General features: G+C 44.8%; 1 protein-coding gene across 7 annotated transcripts; it reads right to left on the bottom strand.

The window, feature by feature from the left end:
* Window positions 1-19: 19 nt before the first annotated feature.
* Window positions 20-24,196, bottom strand: shkbp1 (SH3KBP1 binding protein 1). Of its 7 annotated transcripts, none has more exons than XM_044202111.1 (18): window positions 24,009-24,195; window positions 22,451-22,504; window positions 21,254-21,299; window positions 20,968-21,100; window positions 19,828-19,908; window positions 18,110-18,280; window positions 17,654-17,744; window positions 16,538-16,728; window positions 16,334-16,449; window positions 14,831-14,918; window positions 14,114-14,230; window positions 13,851-14,021; window positions 12,839-12,994; window positions 11,170-11,266; window positions 9,214-9,455; window positions 8,954-9,056; window positions 8,116-8,606; window positions 20-4,475 (listed from the first exon to the last, which is right to left on the bottom strand). In XM_044202111.1, exons 1-18 carry the CDS (start codon window positions 24,065-24,067, stop codon window positions 4,177-4,179), a joined length of 2,706 nt encoding a protein of 901 aa, XP_044058046.1. In that variant the 5' UTR covers window positions 24,068-24,195; the 3' UTR covers window positions 20-4,176. The 7 variants fall into 7 exon arrangements, with proteins under 7 accessions (XP_044058046.1, XP_044058049.1, XP_044058051.1 ...); XM_044202114.1 differs by having other exon boundaries at window positions 9,271-9,455; window positions 24,009-24,194; XM_044202116.1 differs by having other exon boundaries at window positions 22,447-22,504; window positions 24,009-24,064.
* Window positions 24,197-25,621: the final 1,425 nt, after the last annotated feature.

Raw genomic sequence — 25,621 nt, 5'->3', positions numbered from 1 at the left:
TCCTGTCACATTTACGTGGTCAATTTTTATTTTATTTTTTTATTTTTTTATACAAAGACTGTTAGAAAAGCTGTTTGCATAGAAACACAGTTATACAAACAATCTGACGTATGAAACAGTTCAGCCGTAACAACAGTTTCACTGTGAAGCTGTTTACTGGATTTAACAGTTTCACGTTAAAAACAAACTAAACACGAACAGTTTAGAGCCACAAATGCTGCATTCACAGGTCGTAGGTCATGGACATCCAAATGAAACAAACTTAATCTCAATGTTATAAAAAGCTGGGCTGCAACTAACAATCAATTAATTAATCTCAGGATCATTTTAAAAAAATTCATCTTATCTATAAAATGTCAGAAAATAGCGAAAATCCTCCTCATGATTCCACAAGACGACATTTTGAAAAAGGAAAGCAGGAAGAGCTGCGACTAACGAGTATTTCTTCGTGGATATTCAGTTTACGAAGATATAAAAAACAGAAAATCATCAACCGTTTGACTTTAAAATAAGCAATTAATTCATTTTCCTGTCGATCGATTAATCGTTCTTCCGTCTCAGTCAGAAGCTGCAGTTTTATAGGACGTTAGGAAATAAAACCAGACTTTTGAAAAATGAATTTTGAAGTAAAAATGTCTATAATGAAATAATGAGTTTGAATAATTTCTTTTTTCAATATTGAACTCCATATGAAACGATTAGTCGACCAAAAAGAACAGAATTATCTGCAACTTTTCTGATAATCGAATGATCGTTTTAAGTTATTTTTCATGCAAAAATATCAAATTATTCTTCTGCTTCTCTCTGTTTCATAAATCAAAGTAAACTGAATATATTTGGACATTTGAAGACGTCACCTTGAGCTTTAGGAACACATTTCTTTGTGTTCGGATTAACAGATAATGAAAATAATAGTTGCACAACTAAAACGAACTGAGTCATCAGTTTATGCCTAATTTTTCTTTTTTCCCTTAAAGAAGAATAAACACTTTTAAACCTAAATAAATAAATAAACAAAGGGTGAAATCAGTTACCGTCCAGTTGACTTCCTGTGTGGCTCTGAACGTTCACATCACCGACCGGAGAACAAATATTAAAAAACCAAAAAAAAAGGTACAGACCGACAAACTGAAGGGTTTAATGCTGAAAACTGCTACATGTTTAAAGAAAACGTGCGATTTAAGTGAAACGAACCCCGCACAGATGAAAGAGACACCAGGACAGGAGGACACACCGCGATGGACATCAGTTAAATAAAACCCAAAGTGTCAAAGTTACAAACTGTGAACTTACAGGAGGTTCGATGGCGGACGACTCCGTTTCAACAGGAAACGATCGAATTAAAGGAGGAAGACTCGGAAGAAAAGCCTCGTCCTGTAACACTTTGAGGGTCCGTATTTTCCTAAAAATGTCCCAATAATTTCCTTGGAAAGACTTGACTTTATAAGACTTATTTAATACCACACAGACTAATTTAACAGCCGTTTCACAATCTGAACGCATGATGGAAAAGCAGTCGGGACGATACGGCTCAGAATGATTAATTATTATATCGCATTTGTTTTCAGTACTTCCCAGCTGTACATAATAATTCCTAATGATACAATTCATTAAATTAATAATGCCACCTGGACCCAGATAAGCACTCAGATATTGTAAGTAAAAGTCCTGCATTCAAAATTTGACTTAAGTACAAAAGTATTAGCATCAAAATATACTTAAAGTAAAAGTATTCATTATGCAGAATAATATATATTACTGGATTATAATTATTGATGTGTTCAACACTTTAATGTTGTTATCTTAACTGTTATCTATTTGTTGATTATATTTTGTACTAATCTGCAAAGTAACTAACAGATAAATGTAGCGCAGCAGAAAATGGAAATACTCGAGTACAGTACAAGTACCTCGAAATTGTACTTGACTGCAGTATTTGACTAAATGTACTTCCACCACTGTAGTACACCGCCAAATAATTAATGTCTATTAATTGAGAGTTTTAAAGTCAGCAGGTAAACTGAACATGCAAATATATTTGCATGTACAGTTCAACATATAGAAAGAAAAAAGATTTCAATAATAAATTAATTCATATTCTTGGGGATTTAAATGGAGCAGTTCTAACAAACATAAGAAGTAATTAGTTTCCATAAAACAGTTATTTCCAGGTAATTATTGGGGATTATTTGGAAAATCTGGACCCGCAGTTTCTTTCTTTTTTTTTTTGCTGCTTTGCTTTTGGCAAATGTTCATTTGGCAGCAAAAGCAGAGCCGAAACCCGATTGGCCGTCACTGTGAATTTACAGTTAAGACTCCAAAAAACCTCCTGAACTAACAAACTGCAGGATTTCAAAACACACAAATTAAAAAAATATAACGCTTCCATACAAACTTTTTGTTGTTGTTGTTGTTATGATAGAAAAGACTCACCTGCTAACAGGAACAAAAATAAACTTCTCTGTTGGTTATAAAAACTACAAAAAAACCAGGAAAAACATCAGTTAATGCAGCTTAAACTGTCACTCGGGAGCAACGAGCTGAAAACACACAGCAACATGATCGTGTTCGGGCCCAGCAGCTGCCGAGGGAAACATCTGGCCTTTAGCAGCTAGATGCTCCGCCACGCTCAGCAGCTGCCGAGGGAAACATCTGGCTCTTTAGCAGCTAGATGCTCCGCCACGTTCAGCAGCTGCCGAGGGAAACATCTGGCTCTTTAGCAGCTAGATGCTCCGCCACGCCTCAGCAGCTGCCGAGGGAAACATCTGGCTCTGTAGCTGCTAGATGCTCCGCCACGCTCAGCAGCTGCCGAGGGAAACATCTGGCTCTTTAGCAGCTAGATGCTCCGCTACGCTCAGCAGCTGCCGAGGAAACATCTGGCTCTTTAGCAGCTAGATGCTCCGCCACGCTCAGCAGCTGCCGAGGAAACATCTGGCTCTTTAGCAGCTAGATGCTCCGCTATGTTCAGTGTACGGCAGCTTTAATCACAAACACTGACACTGAACCAGGCAGGAAATGTGCCAAAAACAAAACTAGAAGCTACAAAAGAGGCTAAAAAGCTCCGCAGAGCTGCAGAAATAAGCCCCTCCCACTTAGCTACTGTTGCTGACCTGTCAATCACATGTACAGTTTACAGTAATAACGACGGCAGATTTAACGTCAGAATTCATAGTAATTTATGAAACAATGGTTCCTTGAACAAAAGCGGCTTCTCTTTTCTAGACGATGACTGGATTGTGTTTGGCTTAAATTAAATTAATTCATTTCGTCATTTTTACCAGCTGTTAGTAGCTAGCATAAGCTAATGCTAAAAACTCTGCGGTAAGACGAGCGCAGATGTTGGATTTATGCTTTAATGTTTGCATCTTTAAACAGTATGCTTCACTTTTGCAAGAGAAAAGGATGCGAGGAAAAACCAAAACGCAACGCGTGTTTGGCCTGAGTTGGAGTGTAAACATCAGGACAGAGCCGCTAACGCTAACTGTTACACACTAGGACTAACAAGCTCCACCATGCTGTTTCAACGTGAATCATCAGCTGTTAGCTTTAGCCTCAGCCTGTTAGCATGACATCATGGACATTAAGAACTTTTTACAGGGTTCTCGTTTTAAAACAAGTCAGCTGGAAACATTAAAAAGTCAGCCGGAGACGTTTTCAACCAACTCATGGAGCTAACGTTAGCATAATTAGCTAGCTAGCTACAACTGATAAAATCTGTCAGTGACAGTTGTCATTTCAGGCGACAAAATCGATGGTTGTTTGCTAGAACGGAAAGACTGACAGGTTAGCGGCAGTAGCTAAGGGAGGCGGGGCTTAGTGAATGGTCCAGTCAGATCTACGAGTGAGCCCTTTCACATTATGTCATCTAATTTATTGATACTGTAATATTGATTAGTGCAGCTTTGGTAAAACAGTCTTTCAGCTGTTTTGAAGTCCAGTTCCAGGTTCATTTTCACACCTGACATCAGTTAGTTAGTTAGTTAGTTAGTTAGTTAGTCGTGATCTTGTCAACTGGAAGCCAGGAAACAACCAACCAGCATGTGGTAACTATGGCAACAGAACTGTATATGACAGCTGATTGGCTATTCACTCAAACCTGCCAGCTGTTAAGGCTTTCGTGTCTCAAACGTGGACGACAGGAATCCAAACCAGCTCTCAGGATCAACTCCTGTCTGTTCATGACTTCTCCGGAGACGAGTCTCCGCCAGAACAGCCAATCAGAAGCTGGTCTCGCTCATGTGTGGTTTGGGGCTGGTGGGCGGGCCGGTGGCGGGCTGTCCGGACTCGCCGGGCTCTCGGGGAAGCTGGGACATCAACAGGAGACGCTGCAGCAGGGCGGCGAGGAGAGACGGGCGCCTGACACCGGGTCGGGCTCAGGGCTGGAGGTGGGGCGGGGCTTGTTGGGGACGTGGGCGTGGCCCTGCGGTGTGATGAAGATGAGGATAACGGCGATGATGACAGTGATGAAGGTGTTCCTGAGGAGTGAGCGTGCCCAGGGCGACACAGAGAAGGTGGTGCTTTAGGAACACATTTCTTTGTGTTCGGATTAACAGATAATGAAAATAATAGTTGCACAACTAAAACGAACTGAGTCATCAGTTTATGCCTAATTTTTCTTTTTTCCCTTAAAGAAGAATAAACACTTTTAAACCTAAATAAATAAATAAACAAAGGGTGAAATCAGTTACCGTCCAGTTGACTTCCTGTGTGGCTCTGAACGTTCACATCACCGACCGGAGAACAAATATTAAAAAACAAAAAAAAAAGGTACAGACCGACAAACTGAAGGGTTTAATGCTGAAAACTGCTACATGTTTAAAGAAAACGTGCGATTTAAGTGAAACGAACCCCGCACAGATGAAAGAGACACCAGGACAGGAGGACACACCGGCGATGGACATCAGTTAAATAAAACCCAAAGTGTCAAAGTTACAAACTGTGAACTTACAGGAGGTTCGGATGGCGGACGACTCCGTTTCAACAGGAAACGCATCGAATTAAAGGAGGAAGACTCCGGAAGAAAAGCCTCGTCCTGTAACACTTTGAGGGTCCGTATTTTCCTAAAAATGTCCCAATAATTTCCTTGGAAAGACTTGACTTTATAAGACTTATTTAATACCACACAGACTAATTTAACAGCCGTTTCACAATCTGAACGCATGATGGAAAAGCAGTCGGGACGATACGGCTCAGAATGATTAATTATTATATCGCATTTGTTTTCAGTACTTCCCAGCTGTACATAATAATTCCTAATGATACAATTCATTAAATTAATAATGCCACCTGGACCCAGATAAGCACTCAGATATTGTAAGTAAAAGTCCTGCATTCAAAATTTGACTTAAGTACAAAAGTATTAGCATCAAAATATACTTAAAGTAAAAGTATTCATTATGCAGAATAATATATATTACTGGATTATAATTATTGATGTGTTCAACACTTTAATGTTGTTATCTTAACTGTTATCTATTTGTTGATTATATTTTGTACTAATCTGCAAAGTAACTAACAGATAAATGTAGCGCAGCAGAAAATGGAAATACTGAGTACAGTACAAGTACCTCGAAATTGTACTTGACTGCAGTATTTGACTAAATGTACTTCCACCACTGTAGTACACCGCCAAATAATTAATGTCTATTAATTGAGAGTTTTAAAGTCAGCAGGTAAACTGAACATGCAAATATATTTGCATGTACAGTTCAACATATAGAAAGAAAAAAGATTTCAATAATAAATTAATTCATATTCTTGGGGATTTAAATGGAGCAGTTCTAACAAACATAAGAAGTAATTAGTTTCCATAAAACAGTTATTTCCAGGTAATTATTGGGGATTATTTGGAAAATCTGGACCCGCAGTTTCTTTTCTTTTTTTGCTGCTTTGCTTTTGGCAAATGTTCATTTGGCAGCAAAAGCAGAGCGAAACCCGATTGGCCGTCACTGTGAATTTACAGTTAAGACTCCAAAAAACCTCCTGAACTAACAAACTGCAGGATTTCAAAAACACACAAATTAAAAAAAAATATAACGCTTCCATACAAACTTTTTTGTTGTTGTTGTTGTTGCGGATAGAAAAAGACTCACCTGCTAACAGGAACAAAAATAAACTTCTCTGTTGGTTATAAAAAAACTACAAAAAAACCAGGAAAAACATCAGTTAATGCAGCTTAAACTGTCACTCGGGAGCAACGAGCTGAAAACACACAGCAACATGATCGTGTCGGGCTTGCCGAGGGGCATCTCCAGCAGCTGCCGAGACGTTCAGCATCGAGGGAAACATCTGGCTCTTTAGCAGCTAGATGCTCCGCCACGTTCAGCAGCTGCCGAGGGAAACATCTGGCTCTTTAGCAGCTAGATGCTCCGCTACGTTCAGCAGCTGCCGAGGGAAACATCTGGCTCTGTAGCTGCTAGATGCTCCGCTACGTTCAGCAGCTGCCGAGGGAAACATCTGGCTCTTTAGCAGCTAGATGCTCCGCTACGTTCAGCAGCTGCCGAGGGAAACATCTGGCTCTTTAGCAGCTAGATGCTCCGCTACGTTCAGCAGCTGCCGAGGGAAACATCTGGCTCTTTAGCAGCTAGATGCTCCGCTATGTTCAGTGTACGGCAGCTTTAATCACAAACACTGACACTGAACCAGGCAGGAAATGTGCCAAAAAAACAAAACTAGAAGCTACAAAAGAGGCTAAAAAGCTCCGCAGAGCTGCAGAAATAAGCCCCTCCCACTTAGCTACTGTTGCTGACCTGTCAATCACATGTACAGTTTACAGTAATAACGACGGCAGATTTAACGTCAGAATTCATAGTAATTTATGAAACAATGGTTCCTTGAACAAAAGCGGCTTCTCTTTTCTAGACGATGACTGGATTGTGTTTGGCTTAAATTAAATTAATTCATTTCGTCATTTTTACCAGCTGTTAGTAGCTAGCATAAGCTAATGCTAAAAACTCTGCATGTAAGACAGCGCAGATGTTGGATTTATGCTTTAATGTTTGCATCTTTAAACAGTATGCTTCACTTTTGCAAGAGAAAAGGATGCGAGGAAAAACCAAAACGCAACGCGTGTTTGGCCTGAGTTGGAGTGTAAACATCAGGACAGAGCCGCTAACGCTAACTGTTACACACTAGGACTAACAAGCTCCACCATGCTGTTTCAACGTGAATCATCAGCTGTTAGCTTTAGCCTCAGCCTGTTAGCATGACATCATGGACATTAAGAACTTTTTACAGGGTTCTCGTTTTAAAACAAGTCAGCTGGAAACATTAAAAAGTCAGCCGGAGACGTTTTCAACCAACTCATGGAGCTAACGTTAGCATAATTAGCTAGCTAGCTACAACTGATAAAATCTGTCAGTGACAGTTGTCATTTCAGGCGACAAAATCGATGGTTGTTTGCTAGAACGGAAAGACTGACAGGTTAGCGGCAGTAGCTAAGGGAGGCGGGGCTTAGTGAATGGTCCAGTCAGATCTACGAGTGAGCCCTTTCACATTATGTCATCTAATTTATTGATACTGTAATATTGATTAGTGCAGCTTTGGTAAAACAGTCTTTCAGCTGTTTTGAAGTCCAGTTCCAGGTTCATTTTCACACCTGACATCAGTTAGTTAGTTAGTTAGTTAGTTAGTTAGTCGTGATCTTGTCAACTGGAAGCCAGGAAACAACCAACCAGCATGTGGTAACTATGGCAACAGAACTGTATATGACAGCTGATTGGCTATTCACTCAAACCTGCCAGCTGTTAAGGCTTTCGTGTCTCAAACGTGACGACAGGAATCCAAACCAGCTCTCAGGATCAACTCCTGTCTGTTCATGACTTCTCCGGAGACGAGTCTCCGTCAGAACAGCCAATCAGAAGCTGGTCTCGTTCATGTGTGGTTTGGGGCTGGTGGGCGGGCCGGTGGCGGGGCTGTCCGGACTCGCCGGGCTCTCGGGGGAAGCTGGGACATCAACAGGAGACGCTGCAGCAGGGCGGCGAGGAGAGACGGGCGCCTGACACCGGGTCGGGCTCAGGGCTGGAGGTGGGGCGGGGCTTGTTGGGGACGTGGGCGTGGCCCTGCGGTGTGATGAAGATGAGGATAACGGCGATGATGACAGTGATGAAGGTGTTCCTGAGGAGTGGCGTGCCCCGGGCGACACAGAGAAGGTGGTGGGGGTCCTGAGGCCGAATCTGGCCTCTAACTCGCTGCACACCGCTAAGCTCCGCCTGACGCCCTCTGACCCCGCCGGGACCCCAAACCCAGAGCCTGCCCCTACCTCTGAACCCTTAGCGAGCTCCTGGCAGCGCTCCACGAAGCTCCCCCTGCGGAGAGACCCCCACTCTCTGTCTCGGTCCAGGTGTCTGGGGGGATGGGGGCTGGCGGTCTGGCTGGGGCTGGAGGTGTGACCGTAGGCGGGGATGGTGAGGATCTGCGGTCCGGCTCCGGGCCCGGCTGAGAGGCCGGAGTCTCTGACGGGTTTGGCGAGGGACGTGGGGGGCGGAGCCTGTCGGGGGAGGCTGCCGTACAGCGAAGCGGACGAACCCGAAGCTCCGGCTCCTCGTCCTGCGGCCGCAGAGTGGAGTCGCTCCATCCTGAAGACGTCACTGAGCTGAGAGTGAAGACTGCAGAGACAGGAAGTCGCAAGAGTCAACAACAACAACACAAGCAGGAAAATCTTGACGGACCGCGGCGACGTGCAGGTCGAGGATCACGTGACCGATTAGTCTGTTCAGCTTTCTGCTGTTGCGTAATAAATAAATAACAGCATCAAACCTGCAGTCAGTACAGCGCACAGCAAACAGCTGGCAGAAAACTTGGTAGCAGATTAGCTCGCTAACGGCAGCGCTAACTTGGCTACGCCCGTTGGTCACGTGATTTGATTGTAGGTATTTGATTTTCAGAGATCTGTTAAGATATTTTAAAGGGTGTGTGTGTGTGTGTGCGTGCGTGTGTGTGTGTGTGTGTGTACCTGCAGGTAGAGGTTCTAGGTGTGCTGTCAGGTGTTCTGGTCAGAGCCAGGTCACACTGGTCCAACAGCTCCAGCAGCTCCTCCTCGGTTGGCCCGCCCAGCGCTACGAAAAAACAACCAACGAGAGGCCACATCACTCTCCGACCAATCACAGAGCTCGCAACAGTCACATGCGAAGTTGATGGACCAATTACAGAACACGTGTCCCTCCTGGACAGACCTCAGCTGTTGACCTGCTGTAGCAGAACCTTAAAAGCTACCTGTCCTCTGTTGTGACATCAGCGAACAATAAAGTTGTGTCTGTTGAAGAGCCTGACCTCTGATGTCGACCTTGCCGGCGATGTCCATGGCGGTGGTCAGGTCCCACATCTGGATGCTGCCGTTGCCGTGGCCACTGAACAGGTACCGACGGGGCCGAGAGCCGATGCGACTCGAGCCCTCGCACTCGTGGACCATGAAGGCCGTGATGGAGGTGCCGTCCACCGAACGCACCTCACACACCCTGACACACACACACACACACACACACACACAGCTGGTTAAACCTCTGTTCAGGCTCCATCGCTGTGTTTAATGCAGCTGAATTCAACATACAGGTGTTCTCAATAACATATTTTTCTGTTTCTGTTGTCAGACGACTATAAACTTATAAATACCGCGTTGACCAGCAGTCGTAACCAAGCTGCTGGTCATGACACAGAGAGAGCTCTGCTGTCTGTATTCACACGAAGAGTGTGTGTGTGTGTGTGAAGACATCACTCTGTCCGACCAGCGGACCTTTGCAGTTCAACACAGTGGCGACAGAGCTGGACTCTCTGGCGGTGGTGTCAGAGAGGAGGATGCTGGGTAAACTACACGCCATCTTGGACAGCGTCTCCCACCCGCTCCATGACGCGCTGGTCAAACAAAGACTCATCCCCCCACAATGCACCACAGAGCGCCACAGGAAGTCATTCCTGCCTGTGGCCATCAGACTCTTTAACTCCTCCCTCTAAGTGTCAGTCTGTATGACCCGAAGTCACTAAACTGGACATTGATCATTAACATCTCTGCAATACTCGAAATATTGTGCAATATTCTCTGTGTTAATACTCCTGGGCAATATTTAGTTTTTCCTATTTATTGATATTGATATTATATACCTCCATTACTGCTGTGCAATATCTTAATAATCTCAATAAGCTGCACTTAACTTACATGCACCACTTACTTATATTATTACACTGTATTATTATACTGTATTATCATCATCAACCGGTAAACCCACCTGGTACTTCATTTATTTCTGACCTGTTTTATAGTGTTTATAGTGTATCATATTGTTTGCTAGTACTTTCTCCTGTGTGCACTGACGTAAAGGCGAGCAGCTGTAACAAAGAGTTTCCCTTCGGGGATCAATAAAGTATTTCTGATTCTGAATTCACATCACGTCAGGTTAACACCTGTGATCAGCTTCGTGGTTGTGAATCGGGAGCTTCAGTATTTTGAGTCCGTAGCTGATGAAGTTACATTCGATACGTTTGATCAACATTTCTGCTGCTCAGATCATTTTTCAGAATCAGAAATACTTTATTGATCCCTGAAGGGAAACTCTGTGTTACAGCAGCTCGCCTTTACGTCAGTGCACACAGGAGAAAGTACTAGAAAACGATATGATACACTATAATACACTATAAAACAGGTCAGAAAATAAATGAAGTACCAAGTGGGTTTACTGGTTGATGATGATAATACAGTATAATAATACACTGTAATAATAGAAGTAATAAGTAGGATGTAATTAAAGGTTGTGGACATTAAAAACTGTGGACTTCTTAGCCAACAAAAGGTGACGAGACATTTTGAGTTATTTCAGCCGTTAGTTTGCAAATGTTAAAGTAAACCTAATAAGATTCAATACGGGATTTAAATTTGGTAAAATGCCATCGAACCCCATCCCCAGTGATCGGCTATATTAACATTTAAAATGACACGCGGCCCCGACCCTCACTGGTCAGGTCTATGAGGCAGCTTTAATGTGGACGTGGCGACTCTACAGACGCTTCTCGGGACATTCAGTTATAAGACGAGTACAGCCACAACTAAATGAGCTGTATTCTGTTTGTCTGTACAACATGAAAGTTTCATCCAGTGGACATTTTTTGTCCCCATCGGCTAGTGTGCATTCAGGTTAAAGTCCCCACCGGGATATAAGAACACGAAACAGACACGCTCACCTCTTTCCGTTGGACGACAGCCTCACGTAGAGTTTATCGGTGTCCGGCACGACTCTCTGGATAAACACCTGCTGGTCGTCTCGCTCTCCATACGGACCTGAAACCAGGAGCAGATACCACCTGACCCCTGATCTCCGACCCTGTGACCCTTTGACCCTTCGGACCTCTACCTAAACAACCGTCACTCTAACTATAACACTCGCAAAGCCCTCTGCATTGCAGGTGATCCCACATCAGGGAGGAGACTGCGGAGTCTCCAGGCCAGGACCAACAGACTGAAGGACGGCTTCATCCATCAGGCTGTCAGGAAGCTGAACTCGCCCCCCCGTCCCTCTTCTGCCCCAGGCACCACTGAACTATGAACACCCCCCCCCCACAGGACCTTCCACTGACATACGATGTCATGCACCAGTCACTTTGTGTAGCATTGGTCTGCTCACTACCTCATTAATGAACTGACGCCATTCTACAACCTCAGTCAGTTTAATTAAAATAAGCTCTTTGTCACCTTAATCAGACTGAATAAGCTATTTTTCTTATGCACCTAAAATCTTTTTATCTGCACTGTTTGTTCACTGGTTTGCACTTTATCTGCCATGTGCCTTGCGCTGCTTTTAGTCAACCTATTTTTATTTTGTTTTATTTTTTATTATGTCTCTTTTTTGTATTCCCTTATTGTATAGTTTTAGCTTATATTTTATATTTGATCTAGATTTTAGGCTCTACTGTCTGAGAGTAACGCAATTTCGATTCTCTGTATGTATGTAATGTACGTGTGGAAGAATTGACAATAAAGCAGACTTGACTTGAACATACACGAGTATTTTCATGGGCTCCTTTTTCCACACAGTGTCCCAGTGCGACCTCTGCTGGACAACAGCAGCATTACAGGAGAAACCAGCAAGTGAATACATTTAAAGGGTCGTTTCTCCCTGAATCACAACGTGTCGCATCACTTCCCTCTGGTGGCGAGTCTCCCGTCAGACACCTCTGGTTTTATTTGAGGACTTTCTAAGAGACATTCCTCTCGTCTTTGAGCGTAAATCCAACTTAGTTGTGGGAATGAAATGTTCGACAGTTCCCTCCTTCGAGGATTATTTCATTTAATGCTCACACACTTCATTTACTTGGATTTTGTGGCAATAAGTAAAGTAGTTTAAAAACAGAGACTATTAATTGTCAGCGCATCCAATCATTGATTAAGGAAATTCCTTTAAATTTGTATCTCTAGTGCTAATATTAAATTATAGCATTTCAGTGCTAAACGCATCTCCTCCGTCTGAGAGACGTGAAACCTGCTCACAGTCAATCAGCGGCAATTCAATGCATCAGAGTTTTGGAGAAATATGATGATAATTAACTTTTAAAAAAGCATATTTTGATGGAAGGCAAGATCACAGGAATCCAGTCATCTCACCACCGCGACTCTAGAAAATGCAGTTTTCACCACGGATGAACTTGAACATCTCCGCTGTCTTGTCGAAATATTCACCAATTTGCTGTTTTGCAAATAAAAACAGAAGTTTTTTTCGAACAATGCATCAAAACAGAGGAGAGAGGAAACTCTTAGCTGGAATTTTTAGCACAATTTAAGATACTCTAGACGAGCTTTGACCTTTAACCTCTGTGTGTGTGTGTGTGTGTGTGTGTGTGTGTGTGTGTGTGTTACCTATCTCCGTCCCTGCGCTGCAGCCTCCGTGTCCGTCGATGTCGTCCAGGCTGAGGATCTTGAAGGAGGTGAGCGGCGTGGATCCCGGCTGGGTGGAGATCATCCCTCTGAACCGAGTCACCGTCCACGTCCGCACGTGGTTGTTGTCTGCGCAAACTGACGGACGGACATGAACAGCTTCAGCGACATGATGGAGGACGAACACAGAGACCAGCAACGCGAAGAGCAAACTGGACTGATGGAAAATGTGAGAGACGTGTGGTTCGGTAGGTTTCATTTTACTGTGGGTTTAGGCGTCTCTCAGACCCGTACCCGAGACGAGGCCTCTCTCAGACCCGTACCCGAGACGAGGCCTCTCTCAGACCCGTACCCGAGACGAGGCGTCTCTCAGACCCGTCACTGAGACGAGGCCTCTCTCAGACCCGTACCTGAGACGAGGCCTCTCTCAGACCCGTACCTGAGACGAGGCCTCTCTCAGACCTGGCCCCCTGAGACGAGGCCTCTCTCAGACCCGTACCCGAGACGAGGCCTCTCTCAGACCCGTACCCGAGACGAGGCCTCTCTCAGACCCGTACCCGAGACGAGGCCTCTCTCAGACCGGTCACTGAGACGAGGCGTCTCTCAGACCCGTACCTGAGACGAGGCCTCTCTCAGACCCGCACCTGAGACGAGGCCTCTCTCAGACCGGCCCCTGAGACGAGGCCTCTCTCAGACCCGTACCTGAGACGAGGCCTCTCTCAGACCCGCACCTGAGACGAGGCGTCTCTCAGACCCGTCACTGAGACGAGGCCTCTCTCAGACCCGTACCTGAGACGAGGCCTCTCTCAGACCTGGCCCCCTGAGACGAGGCCTCTCTCAGACCCGTACCCGAGACGAGGCCTCTTTCAGACCCGCCCCTGAGACGAGGCGTCTCTCAGACCCGCCCCCGAGACGAGGCCTCTTTCAGACCCGCCCCTGAGACGAGGCGTCTCTCAGACCCGTACCCGAGACGAGGCGTCTCTCAGACCCGTACCTGAGATGAGGTGTTTCTCAGACAGCATGATCTTGGTGACGGGGCTGCGGTGGACAGAGAAGGTCTGGAAGAGCTGCGGACCCGAGCCGACCGTCTCTGGATGCTGAACGATGACTCGAACCGTCCCAGAGCTGGTCCCATAAGCGATCTCGATCCAGTTCCCGCTGTCACCTGATCACACGATCACATTTCAGTCACTACCAAAGAAGTACCGATACCCAGCCTTAAACAGCAGCGTTGTAAACGGAGTTGCGGTTCCATACTGGTTTTGGGGGTGAGGTAGACACTGAGAGCAGTGATGGCGTCTTCAGTCGGGTCTCTGTACAGCTCCGTCACCAGCAGATCATTATCCTTCATCCTCAGAGGAAACTTCTGCACATCTGACAAACAAACAAACAAACAAACAAACAGGAGACGTCAAGAACAGCTGTGATTCTTTGTTCAAACATATCTTTATTGGTTCATGTACAGAAGACAACGAATCAGTTGTCCACTTGATATTCAGTCTACTGCCATGCTAACAGCTCTGTGAGGCTGTACTGCTTTGAGCTAAATGCTAACAGCAGCATGCTAACATGTTCACCGTCTTAGTTTAGCTTGTTAGCATGCTAATATTTGCTAATTAGCAGTGAACACAGAGCGCAGCTGAGGCTGATGGGAGCGTCAGCAGCTCTGCAGGTGTTCGGTCAGAAACCAAAGTGTCGGACGCGTTAACATGTCGACCTGATGGTGGCGCTAGATGGAAAGTCAGAGGATCAGCAGAGTGATTACAGTTCATCCTGAGGGGAGCATGAACGATGAAGCAGCTGCTGAGATGCTTCAGTCTGGACCAAAGTGGCCGACAGACAGACAGACAGCCTAAAAACAATCAAACTAACAGATACAAGAGTCAAACAGCTGTAAACAAACAGACCCTGATACAGATTTTATACTGAACTAACTCCCTGATGTGTGTGTGATACAGGTGAGTTGTGACTCACCTATATAGTAGATGGATCCGTTGTTGCAGCCCAGGATGAGGAAGGAGCCGGCGGTGTCATAGCTGCTGATGGGAACCACGTCCTGATTCTACACAGAGGACATCAGTAGTGATTACTCAAAACACTGGAAAGCTGTTGATTTTCCTCGTTTTTCAGAAACTATCTGAACTGTCAGCGATCAAAGATGCTGCTTCCTGGCTGTTTCTGGTGCGCGTCAAGACAGACGGAGCAGCGCTTTCCTTCACAGCACGAACGGACGCACAGCTGCGTCGCGTTTGGCAGGCGTCCAAAAGCGAAAACAGCCCTGCGTTAAAGCAACGCGAGGGGCGCAGAGGTTTATAAAACTCTGAGGCGGGATTTTGAAGTCGTATGACGAAAGTTGAGCCCGTTTCAACTTGTTTGCCGATTAGAAACCTGGTTACGTGACCCATCGTAGAAAAGGTTTCAGTTGTAGTCGTCTGGACGCTGTTTTCAGAATCAAGACGTTTCGGCTCCCATCCGGAAGTCATTCTCAATTGTGAAAACTAAGGACAAGATGTCCACACAGAAACAGAGCAATATAGTTTACTCCATTCAGTGCAGTGAGGAAAACTGCAAAGAGCGGTACACAGGTGAGACCAAACAGCCACTTCACAAAAGACTTCATCAGCACAGACGACACGCTAACTCGGGATTGCAGAGCGCCGTGCGTTTGCATCTGAAAGCGACAAACCGCACATTTGAAGACAGCGAGGTGAAGATTCTAAGTAGAGAGAAGAGTTGGTTTGAAAGACGAGTCAAAGAAGCCATTTTTGTGAAAAAAGAAAACCCCTCTTTGAACAGAAATGGTGGTCTGAGATTCAATCTGCCCAAAGTTTACCACAGTGTATTAACACCGTGGTCAAGCCAATCACATGCTAATCAGGTACTTAACAGTGATGAGGGAGGTGCAGCCAGAAAACAATAGGCTTGATTACTGATTACTGGGCCATCATGGAAACTATTAGGTCAGTTTCAGGTGAAACTAGCTAATCAACAGATACTCAGGTAGACTCCTTCCTGAGGGCGGGGCTTATGTAACACAGAGTAGCTTAAATTTCTGAGTTCTCAGACCATTTTCACAACTGAGAATGACTTCCGGATGGGAGCCGAAACGTCTTGATTCTGAAAACAGCGTCCAGACGACTACGACTGAAACCTTTTCTACGATAGAACACTCCTGGACGAATGAGGGACTGCACCGTCCTGGTTACGTGACATTTAAGAAATCAGCTGACTGGAGAAAGCCGACAGTAAGCGTTAACTTGAGTTTTTGTGTTTCCTGGATCCATCAATGATTAACGCTGCCACGATAATACTTCACTCTGATTGGCTGTCTCCCAGTTGATGTGGTGAAAACGTGTTTACACCAAGTCAGTAACGTGATCACAGTGCAGCGAACTAGATGCCGTGCGGCCGACAGCCGTCTTTGAGCGGGAGGCGAGCTCAGCGACCTCCGGGTCGACCTGATGCGTCTCCACCCACCTGCCAGTGTTTGGTGACGGCGTTCCAAACGCCGACCTTCCCCGTGTGGCTGGTAGCGATCAGCTGGTTACCAACGAAGAAGAGCGCCTCCACCGGCACGTTCAGACTGAAGACGCCTGCAGGAGAAAGACATGTTGTCAGGCACAAGTTGTTTCTGTGAACATGTGACGTGACAGATGTCTCAGACTGGATCGAAACTCGCACCGATTTCGTTTCCGTTGCCGTCCGGGCAGATGGCCCACAGGATGATCTCCGTCCCCGAGGCAACGGCCACCATCTTGTCGTTGTCTCCCAGAGAGCCGGCCATCACCTTGGCGTTGAGCGCGACTCTGTCGATCACCCAATCCAGACGGGGAGAGGTGAAGACCTGCTGCCACCCGGTGGACTCCTTCACCCTGAGAGACACAGAGAGAGACAGAGACAGACAGAGAGACAGAGAGACAGAGAGACAGACAGAGAGAGAGAGAGACAGAGAGAGAGACAGACAGAGAGAGAGAGACAGACAGAGACAGACAGAGAGACAGAGACAGAGAGAGACAGACAGAGAGACAGAGACAGAGAGAGAGAGACAGAGGGAGAGAGACAGAGAGAGAGAGAGAGGGAGAGAGACAGAGGGAGAGAGACAGACAGAGAGAGACAGACAGAGAGAGAGAGACAGAGGGAGAGAGAGACAGAGAGACAGACAGAGACAGCGAGAGACAGAGACAGACAGAGAGCGAGAGAGAGAGAGACAGACAGACAGAGACAGACAGAGAGACAGACAGAGAGAGAGAGACAGACAGAGAGACAGAGACAGAGAGAGACAGACAGAGAGACAGAGACAGAGAGAGAGAGACAGAGGGAGAGAGAGAGACAGAGGGAGAGAGAGACAGAGAGACAGACAGTGAGAGACAGAGATAAAAAATCAAAACGTAACAAACTGATCATCTTAAATTATTGATCTGCTATCAGAAAGTTCAACTGGAGAACGAGACTCGTGAAACTGACGTGAGACCAGCTGGAGAGACGACGTCTCGCTCTGCTGGAGTTGTTGGAGCTGCAGAGACGCTGTTACAGAGTGACGCTTCTTTTACCTCATAAACAATCTTTGGCTGAGTTCAGACTCGCGAACCATCAACAGTTTTGTTTTCCGTCATCAAATCGCTGAATTAACATTAACCAGTGACAGCTGATGCTGCTGCAAACGGGGACGTTTAGTCATTTTAAGCGGACGCTGAAGAGACGACGGCGCCGGCTGGACACGAGACGCCGCTTCCTGAATGTGTCTACTGTGTTGTTTTAGAAAAACCAAAACCTCGCAGAAAAAAAAAAGGTGTTTACCTGTAGCAGACGACAAACTGCGCGTAGGCCACAGCGATCCAGTTGTGATGACCGCAGATGATCCGAACCATGCCGGGATCTGATACCTGACCTACACACACACACACACACACAGTTGTGTTTCCATCACTTCAGAGGACATTGACTATGCCCTAACCATAACAACTGTACTTGCCTAACCCTAAACCGCATCGCTTTAAACCTTAACCCTAAACCGACCTGCGCAGCAGCGTGGATGCGGCACGAGCCACTTGGCCGGTGACGTCAGAAGGCCTGTGCACAAAAAGGGGTCAACCCCATTAACCCCAACCCACCCCCTAAACCAAGTCTTCACCCTAAAAATGTAATCTAATGACAAAACGCGAGTCCCCACAACATGAGTAAGACATGTCCACACACTCAAACTCTGCATTGGTCCCTAAAAAACACTCAAAACTGTTTTGAGTGTGTCTTTACCTCCGGGCGTCCTCTCCTCAGCGCTGGCTCTGCCCAGTATCCCAGAATTCCCCAGGTTTGGCGGCATGGTGTTGCTGCGTCTGACCGGCGCTCTCTCCGCTGGCACGACTCGGCCCGCCATGAACTGCGATCCCGCCACGCTGTGACGGTTACGCCGCTTCGCTGGGTACACTTGGACGACACAAGACAGGAAGCGAGGACAGAAGGTAAAAAAACAAAACAGAAATAAGCCGTGGCATTTTGATGGAAGTCAATGTTGTTTAATAAACTTTTACTTCTTCTTCTTCTCCTTTCGGCTGTTCCCTTTCAGGGGTCGCCACAGCGAATCACGTGCCTCCATCTAACCCTGTCCTCTGCGTCCTCTTCACTCGCACCAGTTAGCTTCATGTCCTCTCTCACTACATCCATAAACCTCCTCTCTGGTCTTCCTCTAGACCTCCTGCCTGGCAGCTCCAGCCTCAGCATCCTTCTACCAATATATTCACAGTCTCTCCTCTGGACACGTCCAAACCACCTCGATCTGTCCTCTCTGACTTTATCTCCGAAACATCTAACATGAGCTGTCCCTCCGATGTCCTCGTTCCTGATCCTGTCCGTCCTCGTCCCTCCCAAAGAGGACCTCAGCATCTTAAGCTCTGCTGCCTCCAGCTCTGCCTCTTGTCTTTCCTTCAGCGCCGCTGTCTCTAAGCTGTCCAACATCGCTGGTCTCACCGCCGTCTCCAACACCTTTCCTTTCATTCTTGCTGAGACTCTTTTATCACACAACACACCTGACGCTTTCCTCCACCCGCTCCACCCTGCTCGCATATTGTTTAATATCGCAATATATATGTTTATGAAATCTGTCGAGCTGCCGCTGTAGACAGGCTCAACCCCGCCACTTGTCGTCTCTCGGCAGCTCCGCGAGAAGCTCTTAAGTTAGAAACCCGTGAACACGGCCTCCAGGCTTACTGTCAGTATCCCGGCTTATCAGTAGGAGTAGCACAGAAACTACAAGCTACGAGTTTTCTTTTAAGACCTTATCACCAAAACCTAATAGTTTCCATGATGGCCCAGTAATCAGTAATCAGGCCTATTGTTTTCTGGCTGCACCTCCCTCATCACTGTTAAGTGCCTGATTAGCATCTAAGCCATTTTTGTGAAAAAAGAAAACCCCTCTTTGAACAGAAATGGTGGTCTGAGATTCAATCTGCCCAAAGTTTACCACAGTGTATTAACACCGTGGTCAAGCCAATCACATGCTAATCAGGTACTTAACAGTGATGAGGAGGTGCAGCCAGAAAACAATAGGCCTGATTACTGATTACTGGGCCATCATGGAAACTATTAGGTCAGTTTCAGGTGAAACTAGCTATCAACAGACACTCAGGTAGACTCCTTCCTGAGGGCGGGGCTTATGTAACACAGAGTAGCTTAAATTTCTGAGTTCTCAGATCATTTTCACAATTGAGAATGACTTCCGGATGGGAGCCGAAACGTCTTGATTCTGAAAACAGCGTCCAGACGACTACGACTGAAACCTTTTCTGCGATACGTTCCAGTAATAAACAGTTATACATTGTCCGGCTGAGCTTTGCTTCCTTCCCCCTCCCCCAGTTTATTAGTGTGAAATCTTTCATATCTCCAGTAACAACTAACACACGGAATAAACAAACTCTACGTTTCTATACTTCCTGAAACACGTGGATGGGGCGTGCTGCGACGACAGGGTGGCGTACCTGGTGGAGGCAGGTAGCCGTTGAACAGCACGTTTCCGCAGGACGATCGGTCCAGCTCGTCACACAGCTGCAGCTTACGCACTGTTAAAAAAACCCAAAACAGTTCTTTCAGAAAACAGAGCAGAGCAACAGTTATGAACGAAGAACACTGAGTGCAGCGAGGGCAGAACATAACTGAGCAAAACATTTTAACACGGATATTTTTAAGTGATTTTAAAAATTAAAAAGGGGCTGAAAGTATCTTATTGTCCCACAGACTACAGGTCTTTTTTTTTGTTCTTTTTTCTGAAGCTGCTGAGAGAAACTTTTACTAAAAAAAAGGAACTCAGAGAAGCCTGAGAGCTTAAAGGAGGGGCGGGGCTGACCCTGTTGCTACGTCTGCGGTGATTGGTTGACAGGTGACAGGTGTGTCAGTGAGTGTCGTCCCGTGGGCGGAGGTTCATCACCTGCAGCAGCTGGCTGACTGGGAAAAGCAGCTCCTCGCTCAGACAGTTTCAGGAGCTACTCGTCGTCTCGGGCTGTTCGTGTTTTTTCCCAGAAAACGCCGTGTAGTCAAGGGAAGTTTAAATAAGTCTGACCAGGACTTCTGCCGGGCTCGCAAAGTTCAGTTTAAGACTTTTTAATACCCGTTTCACCGTTTATGATGATGAAAACCAGTTGGGACGATGTGGCCCAGTGCAGGAATTTATTGACAACACCCGTTTGTCCTCCCAGCAGTGCGTAACAATAATTCCTAATAATACGATTCATTAATTATTAAACACGACCTGAAAGGATACCAAATAAAAATCTTTATATTTTTTAATTTAAAAAGGTTCAAATATGAGTTTTATAGAAGGTCAGAGGTCTAGAACAATATTTTTTTTTGCTAACATCACATTTAAGACCTTTTTTTTTTTGGAAATCAGTGCTTTTTAAAAGGCTTTTCAAGACCTGCAGCTCCCGTCAGACTAGTCCGGTCCTGAGACCGTATTTACGAAACTTCTAACAATTTAACTCCAAAAACCCAACTGAGGAGCAGAAAAGTGAAGACACACAGACTACAGGTCTTTTTTGTTTGTTTTTTGTTGCATAGGCTGATGTCCTAAAATCTTTAGTTTCCACACGGCTCGTCACATCTCCCGACTCTGCGCGCCTCACCCAGCGGCGTGATGCCGTAGAACTCGGCCTCGTGCACGAGCATGTGCACGTTGATGGAGCGGGGGTGCAGCTCTTTGGTCCGCAGGAAGTTGAGGATGGTAGCGAACAGAGAGGGGTCCCTGTCGATGAAGATCTACGGTGAGAGAGGAGGGACAAAAGGAGATCACACACACACACACGCTTGGTTATTACCACACAGAGAATACACACCAGGGCAACTATGATAAGATTCGATCATGCTGTCACTAAACGGACAGACAAATAAATACAGAGCGACTGTACTTACTGCTCCAGTTTCATCCTTCAGAGTCGAGATCCGACCACTCAGGAGACTGAAGACAAAAAGAAAAACACAAACCATCCGGCTGTCAGAGATCAGAACAGAGACGCAGCAGGCAGCATTTCACGGCACGGTGCACTGGCAGCTGCGTTTCCTGTAACGGCCATTTTCTTGAGAACACCTTCCCAAACTCTGAAATCTCACGAGTTTGGTGTTGCCTTGTTTACGGGCAACCACAGATGCCACACCTGTAACAAACTGCTGACAGACACTTTTTAATTCGGGGTCGACCAAACAAACAACCCAAACAGCTTCGGTTTTCCAACCTTCTTAAAAATCACACAGTGTCGAAATAACACGGACAGCGCTCGATATCCACCGGTAAAAGTTAAAATCTCAAGTTGAAGCACTGTCAGTTAATTTAGGCAGACCCATGTTATTCATAAAAGATCTTAATTTACGCTTGTAATAACTTGTGTTTGCCAGTAATCAAGGCAACATCAAACTCTATAATCTTACTGACGCAGAAACTGTTGTTCATGTTTTTATCTCCTCACGCCTCGATTACTGTAACAGCCTGTTCACTCGTCTTCATCTAAAAACTCTGACAGACTGCAGACTGTACAGGACTCAGCTGCTCGGCTGTAAACCAGGACCGAGAGCTGCGACCACATCACACCTGGTTCAGCCTCTTTACATCGGCTCCCTGTTGGTTTCAGGACTGACTTTAAGATCTTGTTGATTCCTTTTAAGGCTCTTCATGGCTCCAGACTATACTTTAGACCTTGTAATCCCTTATGAACCTTCACGTAGTCTGAGATCTTCGGGCAGGGGTCTCCTGTCTGTTCCTGAGTCCAGGATGGAAACTAAGGGGGACAGAGCTTTGGCCATCAGGGCCCCGAGGCTCTGGAACAACCTGCCCGAAGACATCAGGCTGTCTGAGTCAGAGTCTTCGTTTAAGTCTCGTCTCAAAACACATTTTTATCTGAAAGCAGATCCTGATTTTACCTGAACTGGCTGTTTACTTTATTTCTTTATATTTCATCATTCACTGTGATATTTTATTTCTCTTGTTGTGAAGCACTTTGTACTTTGTTTTGATAAGTGCTCTGTAAATAAAGTTGTATTATTATTAAATTTCCAACGTTTTGAATGGAGTTTGGCGTTGGAAATGACTTGTTTGTGCGTGTTTTCCTCACCGACCTGGAGAAAAAGGAGTCAGGAACCCACGTCAGCGTCTGTCGGGAGGTGCTGAACCTGCAAACAAACGAACACTACCTCGTTAACTCTTCTTCTGCAGAGTTCTTATAACCTGGTTATCGGCCTCGTATTTTGTAAACGTGGAAGTATGCAAACTTTTATTTCCCGAGCTTTTTGAGAAGACTGTTTAACCACTTTAAGTTCCAGCTCCTGAACACTTAAGTCTCTGACGTGAATACTTCAGACAAATAAAAACAACACGATGCACGGTCTCAGTTTGACTGCAGACATGAATGTAGTTTAGTGTCTCCCAGTCTCGTCCTACTAATCACGCACTCTTCTTTCCTACTTCTCCCCAGTGACCTCACCACTCCTACTTCTTGTCGGACCTGATATAACTGCCTTCTCCATCCCGTAACCTTTGCTTCTAAATTAAAGATTTGGTTTCTTCCAGTACTGGACCTGCATGTCTTATAGACCATGATGCATTGCTGCAGGTTAAACTACCCAACAGTATATAAAGCAGTTAAAATGAGCTCAACCTGAAACATCTGCAGCAGTAAAATGCAACACACACATGAATGCAGCAGGAATATGAATCCAGAAACATCAGATATAATAAAACACTGACAGGAAGCGTTTTACTGCACAGGGACGACTCTCAGTGTCACACTTTAAGTAACTTTAGCTGATTATACTTCATACTTTTAGTACATTTAGCTGATTATACTTGAGTGAGGTTTGAATGCAGGACTTTTACTTGTAGTGGAGTATTTTCAGTGTGGTGTTAGTACTTTTACTGCAGTGAAGGATGTGAGTACCACTGGTCATTTAGGTAAATAGATGCCCAATCCTTCCGTTTAGCAGTTATCAATGAACCACAGCTGGCTTTAAAACGTAAATATGCAAGATGCTAAATCCTGTTTCTGTAATGTTGACCCATCAATGAGCAGCTAGCTAAATATGGGTTCCATTATCGGACAAAGTACCTCTAGCAAATTCTTCCAGACTTAAGATTACTAACTTAAATATCGCCAAACATTTAAATTTAATCATTTCTTTGTGTGTATTTAATAAAGAATACAGCTAGCGTTAGCTTAATGTTACAGCGCCTAATCCCCATATTGGTTACCCTACTTAACTTACGCTTCATCAAAACTTCATTTTGGCCTAACTTTACTCTCTTTTAAGTTGCTTTACTATCTGTTAAGTTGCTTTTCTTTGTATCGTAACTGTGAGCTGACAAAAGGATCATTAGGACTCAAAGAAAAATCACAAATCAACGCGACCGTCGGACTTAGCTTACAAAACGGCTAACCGCTAAAGTTGAGTTTGTTGAAAAGCGAACTGTTTATTAGTTAGAGAGACAGCCAAGTGTTAAAGACTCTAGTTAGAGAGACAGCCGAGTGTCAAAGACTGTGTTGTACGAGAGTTTAATTCATTAAAAACATTGGTAAAACTGGTGGGACATGAACAATAATGTACGCCCCTTCGTTAGCAGTGTAGCCGGGTAGCTAGCCGGAGTTAGCCGACACTCCCCAAACATCCTCCGGTTGCTCACCTCTTCCCTCCGACATTCAGGTGGATGATGTCTCCGATCCTCGCCGTGTTAGACATCATCTGGAGGGTTAGCTACTCCGAAATAATAACAATACTTTTACATTTTAATAAAAAAAAATTTTAGGGTAAATTCAGCTTCCGTTGTTGTTTTTAAACCAACTTCCTGTCGCGCAGCGAGCCGGAGGGTGAGAGGTAAAACCCGCGGAGGATCGCTGGATCAGGGGGGAGGAGACAAACCACGGACCGGAGTGTCCGACTGGAACCGGACTGCAGCGTCTTTCATTCCAGGAGGATTTAATCTGCATTTTATGGAAGCCCATTTCCAAGAAAAGATCTGCACTTTTAACAAAATCAAGCCCTGTTGGCAATTTTAAACTACAAACACTAAAATAATATAATAATAATAAAACTTTCCAATGCCAAACTCCATTCAAAACTTTGGCAATTTAATAATAATAAAACTTTATTTATAGAGCACTTATCGAAACAAAGGACAAAGTGCTTCACAACAAGAGAAATAAAACACCACAGTGAATGACGAAATATAAAGAAATAAAATATATAAAATAAAAGCAATAAAATAAACAGTTCAGGTAAAATCAGGATCTGCTTTCAGATAAAAATGTGTTTTGAGACGAGACTTAAAGAAGACTCTGACTCAGACAGCCTAATGTCTTCGGGCAGGTTGTTCCAGAGCCTCGGGGCCCTGATGGCCAAAGCTCCGTCCCCCTTAGTTTCCATCCTGGACTCAGGAACAGACAGGAGACCCCTGCCCGAAGATCTCAGACTACGAAAACTGCAAATGTCTGTAGTAACTTCGTTTTCCCCACCAGTTTTTATCAATTCATTTATTGCGTTCTTGTTTTATTTGGCTCATGCCCTGATGTCTCTATTTAATCGATGTTTGCTGTTCTCTTTATTTTTATTTATTCTTTAATACAATTTTGTTAAGAAATTCTGAAAAAATTCAAAACTTTCCCCCCCCACCGTTTCAAACTAATCACACCCAGTTAGCCGTTCGCCACATCTATCCACACATATATCCACTAAATTACACACACTGTCCTGTACTAGACAGTAACATCTGGACACCTCGTCTTTTTAACAAGATAAACAACGATTTTATTTAACAGCATGTCCCCACTGACAGTCTTACCCACTGGAACAAGCCAAAGCCTCATGGGAGCTGTAGTTGTTGAAAATCAAAATAATGGTTGTTTTGCATTTTTTAAAAATGATGATATGATTTTGGGGGATTCGGAGGTCTGTAAGCAGTTTTCTCGTATCAAAAACACACTAGTTGAACTGCTTTCCTGAAAAAAAAAAAAAAGAAATCCACCTACAAAAGCACACTTTTGATATGTATTTTATAATATATATTTTTTTTCATTGAAATACGATATTAAAAGTATACAGTACGTTAATCAGCCTATTGCTTTGGTAGGTAAAATATTAAAAAATACATGAAAAGTTTTCATATCTTAAGTACAAGAATCACTATAACATCAGTGGTTTCAACCGAACATAAATTGTTGCATTTCTCACAAAAGACTCGCTTCCTCCCAAGGCCCGAGGGTGAGATAAAAAGAGCAATATTCCCCTCGTATGCACCAA

This window comes from Siniperca chuatsi, linkage group LG7 (assembly GCF_020085105.1).
Source record: "Siniperca chuatsi isolate FFG_IHB_CAS linkage group LG7, ASM2008510v1, whole genome shotgun sequence".
In the NCBI taxonomy this organism is placed as follows: Eukaryota; Metazoa; Chordata; class Actinopteri; order Centrarchiformes; family Sinipercidae; genus Siniperca; species Siniperca chuatsi.
This window is presented reverse-complemented; position numbering and strand designations above follow the sequence as displayed.

Bases quoted from the DNA above. Each gene is read 5' to 3' on its own strand.
- shkbp1 (XM_044202111.1), bottom strand. From the start codon at position 24,067: ATGATGTCTAACACGGCGAGGATCGGAGACATCATCCACCTGAATGTC. The intron at 17,745-18,109 runs GTAAAGACACAC...GTGTGTGTGTAG, and splicing joins TGAGGAGAGGACGCCCGGAG to GTCAGGTATCAGATCCCGGC. The intron at 4,476-8,115 runs GAACACCTTCAT...CTCACTCCTCAG, and splicing joins CGGGGCACGCCACTCCTCAG to GAACACCTTCATCACTGTCA.